Below are 22,365 nucleotides of genomic sequence, written 5' to 3'. Positions count from 1 at the left end.
GCGCTGCAGAGGCCGTGGACAGCTTCGCAGCCCAGCGCTCAACCACCTGCACCACCAGGGAGGTCCGGCTTCTGCTATTTTACACGACGAGCTCGGTGCACCCCTGGAGCAAACCTCCCCCACGAAGGCAGCTGGCCCCGGCTGACAGGTGCCTGGCCGCTGCCCGCTCAGGTGCCTTCAGAGGCCCCAGCCCGGAGAAGGTGCTCGGCGACTTCACAGGGGGCCGTCAACCCGCAGGGCCGACTCCAGTGACCCGCGCAGGCCAACCGCGTCATGAGGATTTGGCCTTCACCTTCACCTGCCTGGGCAGCCCCGGGGAGGCTTCCTCAGCGCCGCGGCCTGATGAGGGCCAGCTCCCCAGGGCCACTGTCGCGGAAGGAGAAAGCAGACACCGCCATGTTTTTCTAAGTGTTACCCATTTATAAATAAGTACATTTGCTTTCATACATACAGTTCATTGTACAGATGGTGCTCTGTATACATGGGCAGGAAAATGCATTCATTGAACTTTTCACATCTATCTCACACAGCTCACATGTACAGACAATAAAACTGCTCAAGCAAGTACAGCAAAGGAGAATGTCTTTCCTTATACACAGGGGCTACCGCCTCTGCTGCGTGGGGGCCGTCCCCACTGGCGAGTCACAACCGTGTGGTGTTCAATAGATCGGGGTAGAGGACAAACATGCACTTGAGGATACACTGTACAGAGTCCTTTACATCTGAGTATAGAAAACCTAAAGGAAAACTAAGTGCATTAAAGCTTTTTCCAGCAAGTGTCTTGAAAGGACAGCAAAGAGGAAGAATCAAAATCATATTAGTACAAATCACTCTTGAATTGTAGACTGTACACGTCTGTACTAATTAAAATCATCTTGGGTTTGGAGGAGACAGAACAGAGACAGAGATGCTGGGGTAGATGGAAAGGAGGCCACACCTGAGAGTGGCACCTGCCCTGAGCCTGACGAGGAACTGGCCCCACTCCGCAGGAATCAGCCAAAGGACAAAAAAAAAGAAAGGACAGAAACAGGAAAGAAACCGGAACAGGAAGTGTTGCCGCCACGAGTGACCTGTGAGTGCAGCAGGCCTGGGCCGGCAGGACTGTTTTCCCCAGAAAGTTGGAACACAATAAGGCAGGTACATTCAAGTACTGAATTCCCAGAATCGACTGTCTGTCTGGTCCTGGGGATCGAGGGGATGGAGTTGAGTCCCCCTAACCGGCTGTTCCGGTCAGTGATTGGCAAAAGAAAAATCCAGCAACGAGCGCTACGAAAGCACATCAGCTAGGCCCCTTCCCTTCCAGAGTAGGTGTGTCTGCAAAAATGAGAGCCACGCTGGCCTGCGCCTCCAGGCACCCAGCCAGGCCCCGACAGGCCAGCTCGGTGCAGCTATCAGTCAGCAGGAAGGAATGAGATGATGCGGGTGAGGAAACAGGAAAGTAACGCTTGATTTTTGGTGTCCAATTAGGCGTTCATTTGGTACTGACTTTCAAAGCTCTGGCCGTGGCCAACACGTGGCCACAAGCATCTGAGGGTGGTTCAGCTGCTGTGAGGCATTGGACACCGAAATGCAGGTTACCAACACTTCAGCCCTTGAGTGGTCTGTTAGAAAAGGAGTGATGAAGACCCAGTGATTGTTCAAGTAGCTCTGCACAGTGGCCCCACCAGCCCCATTGTGCTTGTGTCCAGGCCCCCAGCCAGCCACCTTTTCTCGGAAGCAGCCAGAGCTGAGTTCAAGGCATTGCATGGTGAAGGTTTCCATGACACGTCTTTGTAGGTAGCTCTTACCCCTAAGCCCTTGGTTCATTGTTGTTAGTCATGGTAGATGGTCAGTCTGGAGTTTCCCGAGGAAAAGGAGAGAAGGCCACACCACACCTCCCCATGCCTGGTGGGGCAGCGGCGGCAGCAGGCTGCCTGTGCGCGCGGGCGTCCGGAGGAGCGGGCAGCCCAGGACAGGCAGGCGGGGCGGGCACATCTTGCCCCCTGGGGGAGCCTGTTCCATTTTGTGGCAAAGATTCAGGGAGCAACGGGTTTTGTCCAAGGCATTTCTGCAGTAGAAAAATAGCTGTCTTTGACTCAAACCACCCACCTGTGACCCCTCTGGAGTAATAAAAGCCGGAGGCGAAGAGGAGCTGAAAGGGGCTGCTCCCGGGCAGGAAGGGGGTTTTCCACCTCCCCGCATCCACCAGCGCAAGGGAGTCCGAGTCAACCTCCCAGCCTCCGCCCAAGGTCCAAAGAGCTGCTCTTGCCACAACTGGCACAGACGCGTGAAGACACTTCCCAGGCCTTTGTTCCCCACCCCGGAACCCTCTGAGCCCATGGGCCTGCCCGCTGCCCTGGAAGAGACTCCTCCAGAGGAGACGCTGCCATTCTGTGCCCCCCGCCAAGCCTGGTGCAGAGCCACAGTGACACCTAGTGGTGAAACATGGTGAAGCAAGGGGACGTCCGGGTAACCCACCGTGTGATGACTAAAGTCTAAGGAAAATACTCACGGATATCAAGTTAGATGCGGATTAGTTTTTCTATTGGGTAGTCTCTGGAGTATAAAAATACCAATATTTAGAGAGGGATTCATAAACTACTATACAATATAAGGACGGCGAATACCTTTACTAAGCTGTCTGTTTACAATAATTTAGGAAAATGTTTAATAATCCAGGCTTTACTAAATTAGCAAACTTGCATCTCTGGACAACGACCTGGGGTACTGTACATGATTCTAATTAGTGGAATCTTCCTGAGCCTTCGCGTTTAAGCCAAACACTAAGAAGAGGGCGCGTGGGGGGAGCAGAAGGGCTCGTGCGCTGTCACCGCGGGGTGTGACAGCGCAGCTCGGACGAGACGCAACAGCAGACACAAAATGGCCTCCATTTTGTCCTTGCCAAATTCTCATTTTACACAGGTTTTCCCTTTACGTTGTAAATAAACATTAATTTTTAATTGTTAATGTGTGCCTTACTGATCCAGTAAATAAAGTAACCATGTCTCAGGAGTCCCTAAGAAAATTGCTGGAAAAGCACTTTAAAATCACTGCAAAGATTTTTTTTTTGTATTTAAAAACTCTTAATCGTTTTGATGCTTATATACAACAGTTATTTCTTGTGCTATAAATGTTGTGATCCACTGCTTGATTTCTTTTTTTTTCCTTGAAAAATACACTAAAAGACAAGAGCGGTTTTGCTATTTTCTAATGAAGACATTACTCACACTTAAATATCCAGTATTTATCAGTTACAAATTCAAACAGTAAAGTGCACCCATTTATAGACATGACATGATGGGAACCCATCACTGCAAGAATTCTGGGTGAGCGGCACATACGACTGGGCGAGAAACCCCCAAGCTGAGGCTTGTCACCACCGCGACTGCGTTCCGGGGTGATGTGAATTGGGAGGGAGCCCCCACCTGAAGCCAGACCCTATTCAGCAAGTGTTGCTGGGCAGGGGCATCTCTAAGGTACAGTACTAAGATCATCTCGTGGCAGTGAAGTAGCCAAACAGGGCACAGGCAGTCTGCTTACCAGGAAAACCTCGGTCTCCTGTCCCCCAAAAGTCCAGTTGGCATTTTCTAGGCAAAAACTGGCACCCTGCAGTGAGGTTCACGTGCTCCTACACTGGCCATAAAGGAAGTGCATTCTGACTACTGACAGCGGTTCTGCCCAATAGCTCGCACCTTAAATCCTGGGTTCGTCCTGGAGAACGGAGAGGCCCGGGAAGAAGGGGTGCATCTGCACAACCACAGGACCAGCTCACCCACCCAGACGGGGTGCGGGTGGTGGGCATGGTGTTGCGCACACGGGCACTTTGCTAACAGACACTGAGCAATGCCTCAAAATGTAGCAGCGACTCCTCAGTGAGAGGCGGTTAAAGGGGATGAGGTGCCAAGAACCGGGCCGACACCTGGACCAGGAGGAGCTGGGGGGCTGCTGGGCTCCTGGCCTGGGCTGATGGGACAGCTGCATGTTTCATCTTTGTGAGGAGAGAAGGGGGGGCGGGGAGGGGGAGAGGACACGGACAGCCCTGGCCCGGGGCAGGAGACAGCCCTGAGGCATCAGAGTAGAAAGAGCCTGGGGCCCGAGTCAGGACCGCTGTTTGCATCCAGCCAGAGACCAGCCTGATCCGTCCGGGCCGGCGGGCGGGGGCCCATCCAGTTTCTGATCTCACCTCCCCTCGCCGAGTGACACTTTCAGGGGACACGTACTGTTACAAACAGGTCTGGTCACATCTGGACTCTCACTCAGGAAGCTGCGCTTCCTGTCGCCCTTTACCAACAAGCGCAGAATGATTCCTAGCAACAGAGAACCCGTTCCCTTTTGTTTAGTTTTCGTTGTTTATCTTGTTAAATTTTACGAGCTGATGTGCGTCAGTGCCAGGCCTGTGCTAAGGCTTTGGTCTCAGTGATCTTGGCGTCCAACTCGTGCTGGCCTGGGTCACTGGTCACTCACACACCGGACAGGACAGCCAAGGACCACTGGGCGGGGAGGGCGTGTGGGGGGCACGGTCTACCTCAGGGGCGCTCACCAGGCCTGGGAGGGGTCTTTCTTCACCCTGAAACCCCTCTGCAGTGTCTGCTTTCCAAATACCACTCCCCAAACACTCCTGTCTAGAGAAGGAAAAGAGGAAACAACCCAATAATAATAAAGAAACTATTGATCTTGAAACGGATTTAGGCGACACTGGGCAGGGAACGCGCCAGGCCTGGTGTGGACTCTGGGCTGCACCCTGGGTCTCAAAAGAACCAGTCCCCGCACTGCCATCCGGGTGTGAAAGAGAGGGCCAGCGGCCCACAGTCTGGCTGCAGGTGAAGACCCTACCGTGATTATTGCACCAGTCGATCTTCAAGAAGTTTGCTGTTTTGTGGAACAGGATACTCGGTGATAGAGCAGGACCTAAGAAAGCAGACTTCTGCAAGACCAAGATTTTCTACAGCCTTTCCTCAGAATCCAGAACAGTCTTTCTTTTGGTCTCTCTCTCTCTCTCCATATATTTATATATCCCCTCCCCCACCTATGGAAAATCAGCAGCTTTTCATGGTTATTGTCTAAAAACCTAAAGAAAGACTCTCACTGAATGTTTAAGAACACCCACGATTCCCATCCATAGTTTCCTTGGCTGACTGAACTCTTGAAAGGGTTGGTTGTTTTCTGTATGTCTCTTGGAAAGATCAATGTCATGACATTTCAAATAATTATATATTTTTTTCCTTCCAATTTAGCGGACTGATTTCTCCTCTTTCCCCTTGATACCCCCCGAGGGAGACCAGCAACGCTCGCAATGGACATCCTGGCCCCGCTGGCCAGGGAACTGGCGGTCCAGGGGAGGGGCCGTGGCACGAGAACGTGCTGGGGCTGGCGATCTGGGTAACACTGGGGCAGAATGCAAAGGCAAAGGGGCATCACACTCTTCCTACAGTTCCTAGAAGAAAATGAACAAGAACATCTTATTTTTGTAAAAAAGGAGAAAGACAGTTACACAACAAGAACATCAGTGAAAGCGATTGTCTCCTGGAAACAGCTGACCAGAGTGTCTGATCTCCCTGGGTTAGAGCTCAGGGCGCGACAACCTCCTCGTTGGCGTCTGGAGAGGGGGAGCACGTGGCTGGGGCACAGACGAGAGAGACTGAAGTCCTGGCGCGCTGAGGCCAGCTTCCCGGTGGGCTGCATGCAAAGGGTTTCAGCATGTGGGCGGCCACCTCTGAACACCACACAGAAACTACATGAGAAATGAAGCCGGAGAACTACCTCGGATGTGGAAACCAAGCCTGAAAATGTGCAGTGATAACATACGGGTCTCACTCCAACAGATGTCTTTTAAACATTAGACTCCACAAATGGTCTCTTTGGTTTGATAGGGGATGTCTGCCCTTGTCGAGAGTCCCGGGACAGCTGCCGGTACAGGTTGTCCTGGTATGCCTGAGCCACAGGGAGGGTCCGAGCCACCTTCACGTCGGGGTAGGAGGAGGCCTGGCTGACTCGCTCCAGGAGGTCTCCGCGGGACCCGTTAGCCAGCATCCCATGGGGGCTGTAATAATCGTCCTCCAGCAAATGGCCGTTCTGTGCATTGTTGGTTTTGTTATAAAAGGCAATGTTGCTGATGGAGGATGGCGGGCTGAAGGACTCGGGTGGAGGCAGGTTGCCTGGAGACGTGGGGCTGAGCACGGTGTCCACGGATGACACTGCCCAGGTCCGATTCTGCTGGTGAAGGTGGGGGTACTGCTGAGTCCGGGCTGTCTTATCTATGATCCCCATGAATGGTGTGGTCCTGGATCGGGTGGGCTCACTGGGGTAACCTCCCTGAGTGGGAGACACTGGCGATAGCTCGTCACATGACCTATCATACGCCGGTTTTAGGGGGATCTCCATTTGCTGAATGGAGGAAGACGGCCGGAAGGTAGGCGTTAGGCTGGAGGTGGATGAGATGCTATTGCTGGATGGCGAGAAGCGAAGGCCTACACTCTGGGAGTGCAGCAGCGGCCGCGGGGTGGGGGGGTGGGGTTTGATGTCATTAGGGTTGACACTGATAGGTCTTCTGATCAAGTGTGACACATCAGGGGACCCCAGTTGGCTGGAGGAACGCTCCAGATCTAGTTTTGAGTGACAGACTGGGTAATAGGACGCAGACTGGCTCCGCCCGATCTGTGGCGTCTGGCTGTACCTCATGCCACCTCGATAGGCTGAGGACGGCCGCTGGGGCAGGTCCTCCTTGGTCAGCCCTCCATGCTGACAGATGGCGCCCGCGCTCAGGCTGGCCTGGACGTGCTGCACAGGTCTCGCATCCCCCACGATCCCCCCAATGGACCCTTGATAAACCAAGCGGCTCTGACTGACTCCCATGTCTCCCTGTGAAGGCTGGTACTTACTGGCCATTGAATGGGCTACCTGGCCATAGGCCCCTGTGGAGATGACGGTGCTCGAGTGGACGGCTGCGCTGGGCTGGTTGCTCCTCACGATCTGGGCCTTGGCAGGCTGCAGCCTCAGCCCTTGCTGGGGAACCGCCACAGGAAGCTGAGGCATCTGGTAGGGCCGCTGGGCCATTTTAGATAATGGAGACTTTGGTCTGCCAGGAAGCTGACTAACATTTGTTTCTTGCTGATAGCGCACCGGTGAGCCAGACTGGGACCTGTAGACACTCATGCTTTCTGCTGGGGGGCTGGCCCGGTACTGAGGGCCTCTGCGGAGCGGGGAGGGAGGAGGACTCGGGTATTCCTTGCCCTGCCCGCCCACGGGAGGGGGGCTGAAGCGGTAAGACCCGCCCTGATGAGCTGGGGAAGTATGTGGAGGGCTAGGCCGGTAATGAGAGTTCTGGTGAGTTGGAGAGAGAGCAGGTGAGGTGGACTGATAGCCTTGTCTAGTGGGAGACCCTACAGAACTACCAGACCGGAAGTCAAACACCTGATGAGAGCCGAGCGGTGAGCCGGAGATGTAGGCCGCGTCCCGGTGGGCTGGGGAGGAGGGCGGGCTCTGGATGATGGGGAGCCCCTGGGTGGGCCGCGCCTCTGTCTGGAGGCCAATGGAAACGTTTTCCACATCCTGTTCCAGGTATTCCTCTTCGAATATATCCTGCACAGCGTACAGCTCTTCGTGCTGGGGTTCGGGCTCGGTTTCTTCGGGTAACTGTGGCTGGGGTGGTGGTGGCGGTGGCGGCGGCTGCTGTGGCTGCTGCATCTGTCTACACTCCTCCTCCACTCTCATCAGGAGCCGCTGGATCTCACGGTTGTTTGGACACAGCTTGATGGCCTCGTTCAGGTCCTCCAAGGCTGCTGCAAACTGTCTGCTTGACAAAATGTAAACACAGGAACTGAAGTTATTCTGAAGCCACAGGAATCACCAAGAGCTGAGAACACGGTCGCTACTTGGGGGAACTTGTGGCAGCAGCGGTAGGAGAAGGGGCTTTCGTTTGACTTGAAAGGAAGGAAACAGGTAGGCTGTCATTCTAGAAGAGTCCAGAATGATCCCCTGGCCCATTCAGCCTCCATCTTCCTTCTGGCCTCTCTGGGATTAGTGGAGAAACGCTCCCACTGTGTCAGTCCCACTGGCCCTTCAGGAAGATTCTGAGTGCCCAAAGGCACACCAGGCCGTACCAGGCTGTGCGAGGGGTGGGTGGGGTTGTCATTTACAGGGTCACTGTCAATTAGCTTAGGAATAAAACGGTAACTACAATCTTTTAAAATCTTGCTGATTCAGAATTTTTTTATGCTCTCGATTTTTTGGCTCCAGATTTCAAGCCTGTTCCACCCTAGGCGGGAACCCTGGCCGCTGCGCTTTCTGCCCCTTGCCCCTCGGCGCCGCTGCTCCTCCCTGGCTACAGAGCTGGGTGGGCGTTAGGCTTGCTGACGAGGCAACTCTGACTATACCTGACAAGGGGGGACAAGAACTGCCAGACACCCCCTTTCTATTAATACTGCCTGGAAAGAGGGTGATGGGCCTGTGGGGAAGGAATGACGCAGGGGGAAGAGAATGTGACGGTGAAGCTGCAGGAACTTTGCTCCCCCAGCGTGTTAAGACTGGCACTGCTGTCGCGGTCACCACCAGGCTGGACGTGGGCTTGACTTTCAGGACCGTTCGCCCAGGTCACAGCAGGGAGCCCGAAGTAGCAGAGTTTGGGAGTGGGTGGGGCGCTGGGCAGGAGGCACTGATGGCGACAGGTCATCCCAAGATCACTGACGACTGGTTCTAGGTCTTTCTGGAGCCTTTCCTGCCCACTGCTAAGCCACTGTGAGGGACGAAGGACGCAGGTTTCCTTGGGTCCTCTCACCCCTCGCAGCAGAGCCGCTGACTGTCCAGGAGTGTGTGGTGTAGTGGGGGTGGGGGTGCAGGGGAGAAGGAGGTGTGATGCCACCAGACTTGAGCAGAGCCCCAGAAGGAAGACCAAATAATCCAGGGGATCCCCAAATGCCACAGGAAAAGAAAGAGGAGCCTGTGATGAGTGACCCACCTTACTTTCCCACTTAAAGGGTTAGAGGATGTTTTCTTGAGTGACCCCTTGTTAAGTCACTGATGTCTCGCTGCACTATTATAGGCTTTGGGGGTCACCAAGTGACTGAGATGCGGCAGAGGCTTCTCGGGGCCACTCTCCAAGGAAAAGGCATTTTTCTCCACAGCCCGCAAGATGAGGCACCACGGGCAGGGGCTGTGCTATGGGACGGCCCTGAGGTGCACCCCAAGGCCCCAAGCGTCCTCAGGGACAGACATGCCTGGACACAGGTGCCAGGGCGGCCTTACCGCCTCGGCCAGATTTCCAGAAGGGAGCCTCTTGCTTTCACCCTCTCTCTCTCTCCTCACCTGCTGCTGCGCTTTGCCCTTGCTCTCGCATAGTAAGCTTCGTAAGATTTCGGTTTCAGCTCCAGGGCCTTAGTAGCGAATTCCTCCGCCATTCCAAAGTCCTGCCATCACAATAGGTGTGCAAGTGAGTCATTGCAGAGACAGGGAAAGAGACAACTTGGGAATAAAACAGATTGCACGCAATTTGACATTTGTGGGTGGGACACCTGGATTCTCGATGTGCCTGGCAGGCACTGGCCACGCAGCCTAGACTCAGTCACTCTGCCCTGCTCCTGTGCAGCCCTGCAGCTGCTCGCAGGAACCTGTCTGTCCTCAAGTATGGAAGCACTTCACATCTGCACTCTCGCCGCCCTTCCAACAAAGTCCTTTTTAGCCCAGAAGATACAAGTCCACCCCGTGAGGCTCCTGAAGCTGGAAGCCTATACCTGGTTATACCCGCATGTGAGGCGCACACACCCACACCTCACGTGGCCCCTCACCCTACCTCCTGTTCCTTGGTTACCGGGGACTGGCTGGAGTGGGTGTGTCACACAGATGCGGGTTCAGTTCCCTGGTCTGCTTTGTAATCCCCCAGGGTGTGGGGTCCGTTCCTCATCCATACCTACCTCACAGGTAGGATCAAGCATGATGGGCATTTGAAAGCCCCATACACAGTGCCTGCACACAGTAGGTGCTCAATAAATGGTAGTTTCCTTTCTATTTCAGAGGCTTCTCTGGCCTGTTCCTTCTTTTGACTGGCTCCTTACTTAGGAAATGCATCAAAGTAAAGCAGGAGAGGCCCGGCTGTGCCTGGGGTCTGTGCTGTGCCTCATCTCTTGATCCTGGAGGCTCCGAGGATCACGGCCTCATCTACCCTTGCTCTGAGGAGCCAAGGAGCCGAGACCCATGGAATAAAGCCGCAGCTGGAAGATGCCCTCCGTACTGTGTGAGTAAAGGACAGGTCTCTCCCCTCTTTAATGTCAAAGCCACAGCACAGTAGCTTCTGCAGACACTTGTGATTCCTAAGGCAGAAAACCAGGCCTTGGGCAGGACAAAGGCTCTGGGTACAGGCAGTCATTTAAAAAGTAAAAGTTAACAGGTGATTTTCTACCAAAGAAGATGGGCCTGCAGGTTTAGTGTTAGCCATGGCAGGTGAGGGCCTATTAATTGTTTCTGAACCGTATGGGGGTAGACAGTGCTGCACCTTACAGGGATCATCTTCTATTCTGCTCTTTCCAATTTTACCCTTAAGCTTTCTTTTGGGACACTCATTATTTCTGGGAAGATCAGAGCTCCGCAGGTTGCCAGCAGCTTCTGAGCTGTTTCATTCTCACCAACTGGGCTAGAAGAGGCCCTTGGTATTACTGCTTCTGTTTCACATAAGACCCTCACTGCTTCCCTGAGGCACCCTCCCCTTCCTGGGGATATCTACTACGTCTCCTTGACACCATGGCACCCCTGTCTCATGGGGCCGTGACTGTGTTCCCTGAGACAGGGCTCTTCCCACTGTCAGGATTTAGATGGATGACAGGAAGGCTAGACACACAAACAACCTTCCTGGATGGAGGGCAGGGCGCTGCCAGCGAGGCGGGTCTTGTGTCTGCATAGCTGAGTGCTCTACCGGTCAGCATTCCTGCCTGGCTTGAGTGATTTCTATCTCCGAGGGGCTGAGAGACCTCAGGTTGGTGAATAGCAGACTCCTGACATATAGTTAGCTTTTTGGGGGGTTCCAGGCCCAGGAGGGTCTGCGTGTCAAGGGAGCAGTGGCATCTGCAAGGCAGGCAAGAAGGACTAAGGACTGCTTGGGAAATAATAAAGAAGCAGGAAGGATTCAAAGATTCCCTCTGCTACAAGAAGGGACATGGCATGGCGGAATAAAAAGATGAAGAAGAAGGGAAATGTTCAAGATCAGCCTTAGAAATTATACCTTGAAGTCCATGATCCTGACCTCTCTTTCTAGTCCTTCCTTAAATAACTAGGGGGTCTGCTAGAAAGGAAGGGAATGACTAAAATCCACATGCAATTGCAGCTCCTATTCCAGGGACCACTGTCCTCACATCTCCCCAGAGATGCGGGCTGGGGAGATGCTGGCATTTCAGTGGGAATTATGAAAACCCGGAACGCTACAGAGTGCCCATGGCATTCGATTTTTTTATGGTTTAAAATACAGATTGTACTCAGACTTGATTTCTTTCAAATTGCAAATGTCAGTGCTCTGTGAAGGACAACCAAGTTCCAAATGGGGCAGAGAATAATTTTGGAGGCCTGGGAAGAGCCAGTGAGTGGCGTGGATGTGACCTTCCAGGACTGCAGAGAGAAGATGGGGTGAGAAGGACTTACGTTCATTTTCCTGCGACATCGAGAGAGGTTGAGGAGGAGAGACACCTTTAGTTCCCGGAAGGTTTTCAAGTCCTCACCAAACCCTTCTCTAGGGAACTTCTTCAGAGCGTACTGGTACCGCTGGGCAGCCTCCTTCACTTTCCCTTTCTAATGGGGGTACAAGACGGCGAAACACACGGTTGGTCTGCTGAGCAAGTCTGGCCCCCACCCCCTTCCACCTCCTCTCAGCAACTCCTAGGAAGGGTCAGCTCCCCAATACCAGCCTCGGGATCAGGTGTGGCCTAGGCAGTGACAGCGATAGGGCCCAGCATGTGCTACAGGAAACTGACCCGGCAAAGGGCAAGGTTAAAATGACACTGAAGCCACAAGCTGGAGACACAAAGCCCATCAAAAGGCCTGGGCCCAGCTTCCCAAGGGAATCCCTGAGGAACCGACTCTGCTCATGTCAAAGGAACTTTTCCTTGACCTGATCTCCAAGGGACCCCTATCATTGCCTCATTCCAAGCACTCCGAAGTTATTAGTTTCCTTCTTTTCATCTGGAAAAGTCTTTTCGTGTTTGACGTTCCACCTTGCCAGTCCTCTAGGCCATTGTCTTCCTCAGAGGATGTGGGAGCTAAAACAGTCTACCTGTTGCTCCCCTAATCTCATGGCATAAAATAATAGCAATCTGTCTTCTCCCCATTTTTGGAAAAGCCATAAGGAGAGAGTGGTAATACAGGCGTGAAGTTTAGAATTTGTGGTTCCATCTGATTATGCAGGAGGGAACTTCCAAGATGAAGTTCATCTATGAGCAATCCAGGGGCCTGGTTACAGGAAACATAAACTTTTCTTACATTTTGTGTCTGGAAATCTAAAGGCTGAGGCCAGCACAACGCAGGAGCTCTAGCCCCGTCTTCGGCTGACCTCTGCCCACGCTATTCCTTATGGTGAGCTGCAGCTCCACCACAGACCCCATCTTTTATTTTCCCCTTAGCATCTTTTACTAAGGAGAGAGCTGCAGTCTGCCAAGGCAGAATCCTGGTGGGAACAGTGTAACTCTGCCCGTTCTCATTAGGAGGCAGGTCTCCTTGTCTCAGACACCGCTGTTAGGGTATAGCAGGCCTCAGACTCTTGACAGCAATGTCTTGCGCCAACCGTAATCTGGGTTACTTCATGGTTGGCTCAGCTCTCAAGGTCCTTAGAGACCTCACCCATGACTCTCACCCAAAGGGTACAGGTAACACCACCTGCCCACCCCTGACCCTGGGGGGAACAATGTGTACTGCAGTCATTTCCTCATCTTTGGTCCTGGGGACGTCTTGGTGATGCCCGCTTGGCTGGATTTGTACTGGCCTTTAAGAGAAGACTCAGCAAATCTTAACATATGGGGTAATGCTGAAATGGACTGTTCTTGGAGGACAGCCTGCAGGTCAGGGGAGTTAGTGTTAGGTAAGGAGCCTTCAACTTGAACTGTGACTACAAAGAAATCCCACCCTTTTTTGTTGTCATTTAGTGAGGAACTTCAGGTAAATCTCTAACTGCTCTCTGTCTCGGTCTCCTCACCCTCCTCAGGGATGCTGATAAGCTATTATTACTATAGGCCTTTACATCCATGCATATCTGACCACAAGCGCTAGCTCGATGCCTCGTCCCCACGGCTGGAAACATCTGCACGGCATGATTTTACCCTTTCTCGTCCCATGAGTTTCTAGGTCCCGCTCAGCAGATCCACTCAGAATCTAGGTAATTGCCTATGAGTGATGGGGTGGAGCTGGCTCTTTGGGCCCATCAGCCTCATGAGGCATGTTCTTGTTCTCGTGTAGGGAAGGCAAAGACCCAGGATCCCCAACCTTGGAGCCCCCCACTGAGAGATGGTGTTCTCCCTTTGTCTCGAGAGCCAAGGATGAGACCTGTCAATACTGGTAGATTCTACAAGCAGAAACGTCAGCAGCGGCTGTTTTGAGGAAACTCTGTTCCTCCCTCCCCTCACCTTATAAAACATGTCCCCCTCTTCCATCAGCTTGCTCAACAGGATGATCATGATGTCTGGCTTGGAGGTGGCCATCGCCCATGTGGCTGGACCTGCAGTGTACAGGATGCATGATGGGTAAAAAACTCATACAATGTAAGGGTGGTAGGAAGCTAGGTGAAAAAAACATCCTGGGGGAATTTCTGCTGAGAGAACAACTTGCTCCACGACAATTTCCTCATCTTTTAGACCTGGGAGTCTCTTAGGGACTCCCACTGCCAAGAAGCTGCGTTGGATTTGTATTCACCTTAAAATAAGAATATCTGACCTGTCAGAGTCCGCACCACACGAGGGCAGCAGAGTTATTTTAAATAAGGAAATTGAGAGGAAAGGATTTATATTCAATGTCACCACAGACTGGAAAAAATCCAAAAAGGGCAATTTATTTTAGAGTCTGAGACTGAAATCCCCCGGCTGTTTAGTGTCTCAATTTTGAAGTATGCGCTTTGCAGAAGGGGGACCATTACGAACTGTAAGGGCTCCCTCAGCGTGGGGTGTCCAACAGGGCTCCTGGGGTCTACTCCAAACCAGGAGTACAGTCTGAATGTCAAACACATGAAACAAGCCAACGTCACTGAGGATACTTTACCCACAAACGGAGAGAGAAGGTTAAACTGATTAGTTTACAGATGGCTGAATTATTCACCAACTAAGCTTTCCAGGGTTAGTTATCAAAAGTTCAAGTTATTCTCTACAACAGTTATTAAAAAAAATCTTCTTTTAAGGTGAAGTAAATTAAAAGATTAGAGGTGTAGGGAACTCATGCAGGCTAAATCAAAGAGGAGAAGGCAAAGCTGACCAAGCCATCAGGCCGCGCCTGATGCTGACAGCGGTGAAATATACCTCGTGGGCGACTCGGTAACGTCTGACAACCTTCAAAGAAAGGAGAAAACAAAAAGTTGTAGGAGAGGAAAAAAAAATGGATGAAGGGTGAAAAAAAAAAAAAAAAAAAAAGAAGGAAAAAGCAGCAGTGAGAGGCAGGCAGCAGAAAAGCCAGCACATCAGCCAACCCTTGTCTACGGGTCTGTGGGATGGGGGAGCGATGGGACGGCAGCAGCAGGGCCTGGGAGCCCAAAGCGCACACAGAGCAAGGGAAGCGAAGGCTCGGGCAGCGCAGGGATCCAGGTGCTCGCCGGGCGGGCTTCGTGGAGGCCTTGGCACCCAGAGGTGCCTGGCTCAGAGCTGCCTCCTGGCTGAGGCTACAGGGCCTGGCAGGTAACTGTGATTCTGGACACAGGGCGAGTAGACGTGGCCCAGAGGGTGTTTTCTCTGGGCCAAGAGCCTTTCTGTTCACTTGGAGTGTAACTGGGCCAGGGCGGAGGGGAAACTATATACACTCACACCAAACTCCCAGGGCAACCAGACCACTGGGCCAGCCTGGCCCCTGGGCACAGATGGCCAGCACCGTCTTCCTTTCTCCTACCTATCTTGGCGCCTTTCTTCAGAAGGGTGACAACAACAGAGGTGTTCCGGCACCCCACCGCCCGGTCCAAGGGGCGCATCCCGCTGTAGTCCACGTGCTCGATCATGGCCCCATGATCCACCAGGAATTGGACCTATGACGTGGAACAAGCACAGCAGTTAACACGAGGGTGCGGCTCAGCACCAGGCTGGGCAGCCACGGCATTTTGGGTCAAATCCACATTCTTGGTCTTCAATGGTGTTTTGAGTATTTCTGCCCTCTAGCAAGTACAGACCTAAGAGCTGTGTCAGGACTCCACCCTCAACTCCAGATCGCATGATGGACGGCGCCCCTCCCCGCCCCTTGACAGGCACTTACCACCTCAGCATCGCCGTAGAAAGCGGCCAGATCGAGTGGGGTACGGCCATTCTTGTCAGCATGGTCTGTGGCAGCTCCGTTATCCACCAGAGAACGTACGACGGACAGATGACCCTTTAAACAGGCCCAGCTGAGGGCTGTCAATCCTTCCTTGTCCATGAGAGCAATGGAGGCGCCTACAAGAGCAAGAATAACACAGGGCTGAGAAAACAGAATTCACAGTGTGGGTTCAGCCTCCCCAAAGGCTGTCCCCAAGCTGCCCCGAGTAGGCCTTTCCCGATATGTGCATGGGCATGTGGCACGAGGCCAGTAGAGACTCTGTAGATGTGGAGTGTTTTCTTTTTTTTTTTTTTAAAGATTTATTTATTTATTTATACAAGCACGGGGCACAGTCAGAAGTGCGGGAGGGTGAGAGAATTCACCAGAGCCAGAGCGGGGAGCAGAGCAGGCAGAAGGACCGAAGTACACTGCTGAGGGGAGCAGCGGGCAGCAGGAGAGGTCTGCGCGCCATGTGGGACCCTCCTCCAGTGGCCGGGGAGCAGCCGGGGATCGAACTGGCGCTGCAGAGGCTGCGGGCAGCTTCGCAACCCAGCGCTCAACCGCTGCGCCACCGGGGAGGCCCATGATGTGGAGTGTTTTCAGAAGCAACTTTTGTAAGGGAGATAGGCCGGGCAAATACCCAGAGGCCAGATCTGTCCTGTGCAGTCGCCCTCTCCCTGTCACACACGGCCCCTTCCCTCCCCCCTCCTTGCTACCCCAGCCCCTCAGCTCAGGACATAAACCCCTGGATGGGACGCATTGACTTTAGAATTTACATTGGTGTGAATCTCCATGTGTGTGTTAAATACGCCCTGTTTCTCCTACTGATCTGTCTGGTGTTCATTTGTTTGTGGGCCCCACCTCAGAAGAACCCGGAGGGGTGGGGGGATGTCCCCTGTGCCCCAACAACAGCAGGAGTATGAACTGGTATTTAAGGTGGACGCTCTGCCCAAGTCCAGCAGCTGCCTGTAGTATCTGAAGCATCTCTCTACTAAACTTTAAAAAAAATGGATCCTATAGGCTATTAGCAGAAGAGAACCCGGTTGTTCCACTGAGTATCCGAGGTGCCCTGCAGCCTGTCCCCGGGCTGACTATCCACACTTCTGTTTCTTTACTCCCCTATGAGAATCCTCTACTGGCCGAATGGAAGTTCTCACGGCCTCCAATCTCCCACAGCCTCCTGCAGCCCACGTCTGCTCGTGTTAGTTCATGTTTTATTACTTCTACTCCGCCTGCAGGAACCTTCCCACAGCCCCTGCCTCCAAGAAGCTTCTCCAGTTCACTGTTACCTCATCTTGAATCTGCTTGACATGTCACCTTATATGTTATTATTTTTTTAATGTATGTTACTTACAGGTAATAAATTCTCAATGAATGCTTTCTGAACTCAGTGAAAGTCCTCTACTTACAATAGTATAAACTCTGTGACAGATTCTCCTAAAGCAGGCACCTGGTACATGTTTATCATAGCTGATGGTGCCAGGTCACCTTCTCCCACCCCAGAAAGTGGGGGAATGGACTCATGGGAGAGACTGGGCCCAGGTCCCAAAGAAACTTGGAGTCTGGTCCACTGGCCAGCCTTCAGGAGCCTCGATCCCTGTCTCTTACTCCCTTTACGCTCTGCATCTGCTTCCCTTCAACGTTTTTATTTTCATCTGTGAGAATAAGCACACTTGACACACTGATTTGTAATTAGTCAAATTCAAAATACACTTGGTTCTTGGATGTTTAGAGCCCGTCACTTCCTTGCTGGTTCTAAAGAGCTGGTTCTGAGACAATTCTTTCCACAGAGCTGGCAGGTCATACTTAGTAACTACATGAGAGATCAGTTCACTGCACACAGAATACTTCCCAGCTCGCCTCGGAGGCGAGGACATGCTACAGGCAATCCACGCACAGCTCAGGGGCTTCTCAGCCGTTACCTGACCCACCATCAGAGGTGATACCTTTGTATCCTAGAGGTCAGATGACTGGACTGCGGTTTCTCATAGTAGGATGAGGGGCAGGAAGAAAGTACGGTGTCTCTAACTGATGAGAATCCTTTATTTATGTACTGGGTTAATTTTTCACAGACAGCTGTTTATATACAGGGTGTCTCCGTAATTGTATAGCTTATAATTAAAACACCAACTCTAACATGGAAGGAACTTAGATATGAGATAGAATCCAAGAATTTTCTCTGATGCAACATCCATAAAATCCCCAGACAAAGCCTCCAGTGGTAGAACAAGCAGGAAAAGAAGGTTCTGGATGTATATTACAGAGAAACTGATATTCCAAAGATAAAGAATGCTGGAATTTAAGAAATTAATGATCCATAATGCAACAAGCCCATATGCTCAATACTTCCAAATTTCAATTTTTAATCTTCCTTTTTCTTCCCCTTGCAGTTAATGGTTTTCCCAAACATCCATCTTGAAACTGGAGTTATTGTTAACTCATCTACGCTTATTTTCCACATCTAATCAATCTTTATATCCAAAATGTATTCTTTGCACCTGGCCCTCTGTTCTACTCTAACAGGGAGGGCACCTGGATTAGGGCTCATTACCTCTCCTCTCCTCTATGACAATGGCTCCCTAATTGCTCCCCTGGCCCATTATAATTCCTTCATCAAATCTACCACTCACACTCCTGACAGAGAGATTTTTTTCAAAGCACAATTCTGGCATCAATGCCCCTCTTAAAAAGCTTGAAAGCTCCCCACTGCCTTTAGAATTAAGTCCAAACTCTTTTAATCTGTTCCTTTAAAAATTATTTCCACATACATTTCAATTTTATTTCCCAGTAGTCCTCATGTCCTTCACTGAACTCACATACGCCCCCAATCCTACCCCCAATCCTGTTCCGTACTGTTCCTTCTCTTGGCCTTTCATTTACATTTCCTCCCCTCCCTAAATATAGAACATTTTCCTATTCAAATTCCAAAGTCTGTCCTAATCTAATTCAACACCTTTATCACAGCACTGAGGAGCCTCTGCTTTTTAAGGTAGTTAACCTGTTTCATCCCCTCCTTGCCACGTTATGGACCCTTTGAGGGTCCATAAAAAAATCACTCAGTTCCTAGCATAGTGTTCTGCAAATAACGCAGGCTGTGTTTGTAAAATTTGTTGATTTATTGAAAATTTCTGATTTACACGTGAAAAAAGAAACAGGACAAAGCCCAGAACGTCTGCAGGGGTGTGGGAGGACGAGACTCAGAATCCATGGCTGGCAACTGTCCAGGGCATGAGGCCGATACCGTGCCGCTATTGGAAGGTTATGGGGCTGAGAGGCCCTGCTGCATCCGGTAGGTTTTGATCGCTCTGGGACACTTATCCTCATCACATCTTACCTTGACAATCTAGGTGAGTCCCCCACCCCCTCCAGCATCCCCTCAGCAGAAGCGAGGACAGTCACCCTGAAACCAGAGTAGTTTGGTGGCCGGCAGTGGGGAAGCAAGACCCTCCCCGCACCGTGGGAGGGCAGCTCTGACCTGAGTCTGTGGTGGTGGGAACAAATCTCTGGAAGAGGGAGGTTCTTGCACCTAAAGATCTAGTAAAGTCTCTGAGTTGTTGTTCAAAAGCTTAGAAGAAACCTTGTCTGCTTTCTGACTCAAATACCCGCAGTTGCTCCAACCTGACTCTTCAGTAGGCTGGTTTTCTTAAAGTGCATGCGCTTGGGGGTATAATTATACATGCTCAGGGCCAGTTTACCAACAGTGGAGGGTACCTAGGACGGAGTCCCTAGCGCAGCTCTTCCACTTCATGTCAAGGCTCGGGCCCCACTGGGTGGCGCTGTGGAGTCGCAGTGACAAGCTTTTCTGCCACTGAGCTTCACTGTCTCATGAGCTATTGTTTTGCACAGGTGACTGAAGTCAGAGCCACGAAAAGGAGCCTGAAATGCTTTCCATGGTGGTGTGACCACAATTTCCTTTTACTTATTTCCCATTCATCAGAAATACATGGATGCTGGTAAATGTCAAAAGGAATTTATTACAACAGCAGTATAACAATATCCTGATTCCTCAAATAGGGTCCTATTGTCAGCGATTATCTTAACCTCTGTTGACCTCCTCTGTATACAAGAAAAATACTAGTTGTGCAGGTTGACAAAAGAATTGATCAAGCTAACGTCAATACAATCCCTGGAAGATAAACATTTATTGAGTGTATGTTAGAAAAACCCAAGTTTGCAGATTACTGAGTTGAAGTGAGGTTTACCCAAAACCCCTCAAGCCACAGGGGAGGGAGGAGAGAATGTCAAGAGTTAGAAGGGTCTAACTCCTGAGAGGAGATGGTCTTTTACTTTCTAACCAACTGGATTGACAACATTGGTTCTCAACACCCTTGGACGCCATCCTGAGTCCCCTGAGTCATTATGGGCACTGAGCTGCCAGCTCTGGCGTCCCAGGACTGACCTTGTGCAAGTAGAAAGTCCACAGTTCCCAGGTGGCCTTCAGAAGCAGCCATCATCAGGGGTGTGCGGCCCTGCTTGTCTGCCATGTTGACGTCAGCACCGTGGGTGAGTAAGAGATCAACAATCTGCAAGTAGAGAAACGGGCCAGTGAGTCTGCAGGTAAGTCACCTCTGTATGGAACTTTCTACTGCAAGAACACCTTTGGGGTCCTCGTAGCCCTGCTACCATGGGACCTATCTCTGAGCCAAATGGGATGGTTTCAACTCTTAATTTCTGACTCAGCCACTAAGTAGAAAATAGTAATAATAATAATAACCATACTAATAACAAAGCCAGAGCACAGACTAGCCAATCCCATAATGGGAGCTCCAGCACAAGTCACTCTGTGTTGCTGCTGTTTTACTCACCTCTATGGTTGCAAACCTGCCTGCAGGAAATATTTATGACTGAACAGAAGACAACAAAGCACTTCTAGCTCCTAAGCATTCTCTGGCTTCTAGGGCCTTACTTTCTACTCAAATACATTCAAAGATTACTACCAATAAGTTTTCTTTTCCATTCTAAATATATAAAAATGAGTGTTTATCCAGAATCCAAACATTTAGAAAGATCACACAGCTGAATTTACATACACCACACTTCCTTTTGACAAAATAAGTGATTGCGAATAAGTGATTAGCAGGAGTCTGCTATGACATGAGTCTTCCAGAGAATCCTGTGACATGGAAGACTAAGGTCACTCCATGAGCAGGGCAAAGTGGTGAGTCCTCTACACAATCTAGACCATAATGATGATTTTGAATATTATATTTTGGCATTCTCAGTTAACCTGAATTTTAATAAATGGGGCCTAAGTCCTCAAACTCAATGACTGCTGGGTAAGGTAACCTAAACTGTGGTTTTTCCCGCTCTTTGCAGCTCGGATTCCCACCTAGAAAATCACCCCTGCCCGGAGGATTACAAGCAGCTGCCCTGCTTACCTGCCAGTGGCCCTGGCGAACGGTGCTGAACAGGGGCACTGCCCCCCGGCGGTTTGGCTGGGCCACCGCGGCGCCCTGTTCCAGGAGCAGCCGGCACACCTCCAGCTTGCCCCTCCCGGCTGCGGCTGTCAGCGCTGTGGGCAGAGAACAGAACAGAGACTGAGGACAGGCGGGCCTTGCCCTCGCCAGCCCCGCGTCCTGTGTGGGGCAGCGTGACTCTGGCTGGTGTAACTGCTACTTTACCTCCAAGGATAATGCTTTTTTCTACTTTTTCCATGAAGGAAATTTTAAAGTAACAGTAATGAAAAAAATCACATTTCAACAGGCTTACAAAATAATCTCACTCATTTGCAGAAGAGAAATAACCAAAGAGAACAAACTGGCAAAACAACAACCTAATTCTTAGACTCTGAACAATGTACTGGTTACCAGAGGGATGGGGAGCGGGGTTGTGGCACTGGAACTTTGGTGGAAGGTGAGTGAGGCATGAACACATGCAGGTATGTAGTGTATATTCCAGATTGCACAGTTATGCAAACTAGTGGCAAATACACAATAAAAAGGGGAGGAGCTTACAATATATGGAGACAATTACAATTGTAAATTTGCTGCAAAATCACCTTTGATCAAAGTCAAAGATTTGACTTGGATTTGATTTTTTTCACCTAGACATTCCTTCTTTGCCCTCATCTACCTATTTAGGTGCCTCTTTCTAGCGACACACTTGCTGTTGGCCTATGTGAGCGAGGATCGTAGAGGAAAGGTCTCTGCAAAGCGAGGTCCTTTATAGAATTATCTTGGAGCCGCATCTGGCCAACCTCTACTACTGGGTCCTCAGGGCCAGAGAAACAAAGTCAGGAACTCATTCGAAGATCCTGGGGCCAGTTTTCTTTTTTCCTTCCTGTCCTTTTCTTGATTAGTTGAGACAGAAATTAATAACACATTTGCAACCATTTTTACAGGAACATCAGAAGAGGTATGAAAAAGGCTCTTTTCTTCTGAATATAAAATAATGGAGCCACAGATTAAAATATCATCACAGTGAAGAAAAGGATCACAGGAGAAGGAGCCTGGACATTCTTCTTTCTGTGTTGCTGCTCCCCTGCTTGCCATCTCTGGACCGTGGGGATTTCTGTGAGCCCCAGTTTCACCCTCCAAGTCCCCTTCCAATAGTGGCAATTCTAAGCCCATATTTGAACAAATATGCATTTAACCACAGGATCTCACATGCATAACTTTAGTATCTAAGGAATGGATATGGGTACAGAGGATGGAAACATTATTAGAAAATGACAGAAGTTAGGCTTTTAAAGAAAAGAGGACAGAGAATTTGTTTTTCCAGTCTGATGAGAGAGCTGGTATGGCAGCCAACAGATCCTTCCTTTATTAAGGTCACCTATTCCACTGACAAATCAGAAAAAGAGCGTATTTGGCAGGGGCAGACGATATTTCATTTTGCAAATGTTAGCGTCTAATCAGAGAAGCAGTTGAAATTCAAATCAAATGGTCAGTGGTAGTTTTTTTTTTTCATTTAAGTGCAAATTATGGCATTTTGTCTTTG

At 50.7% G+C, this 22,365-nt stretch overlaps 1 protein-coding gene across 9 annotated transcripts in view; it reads right to left on the bottom strand.

The window, feature by feature from the left end:
- Positions 1-383: 383 nt before the first annotated feature.
- The window catches only part of TANC2 (tetratricopeptide repeat, ankyrin repeat and coiled-coil containing 2), a 306,929-nt gene continuing 284,947 nt past the window's right edge, over positions 384-22,365 (bottom strand). For 7 of the 9 annotated variants that reach the window (XM_037494899.2, XM_037494901.2, XM_054689747.1 and 4 more), the window contains 9 exons: positions 20,805-20,938; positions 19,826-19,949; positions 15,388-15,563; positions 15,031-15,163; positions 14,451-14,480; positions 13,569-13,660; positions 11,599-11,745; positions 9,280-9,380; positions 384-7,768 (listed from right to left, as the gene is read on the bottom strand). In XM_037494899.2, the coding sequence (XP_037350796.1) occupies positions 5,809-7,768; positions 9,280-9,380; positions 11,599-11,745; positions 13,569-13,660; positions 14,451-14,480; positions 15,031-15,163; positions 15,388-15,563; positions 19,826-19,949; positions 20,805-20,938 (2,897 nt within the window). In that variant the 3' untranslated portion in view covers positions 384-5,808. The remainder of the gene's footprint in view (positions 7,769-9,279; positions 9,381-11,598; positions 11,746-13,568; positions 13,661-14,450; positions 14,481-15,030; positions 15,164-15,387; positions 15,564-19,825; positions 19,950-20,804; positions 20,939-22,365) is intronic. The other 2 variants (XM_054689748.1, XM_054689752.1) reach the window with 1 other exon arrangement.

Source organism: Talpa occidentalis, unplaced genomic scaffold (genome assembly GCF_014898055.3).
Source record: "Talpa occidentalis isolate TD23 unplaced genomic scaffold, MPIMG_talOcc4v2.1 talOcc4.7, whole genome shotgun sequence".
NCBI classification, from domain to species: domain Eukaryota; kingdom Metazoa; phylum Chordata; class Mammalia; order Eulipotyphla; family Talpidae; genus Talpa; species Talpa occidentalis.
The sequence above is the reverse complement of the archived record's forward strand: the minus strand, read 5'-3'. Positions and strand labels throughout refer to the sequence as shown.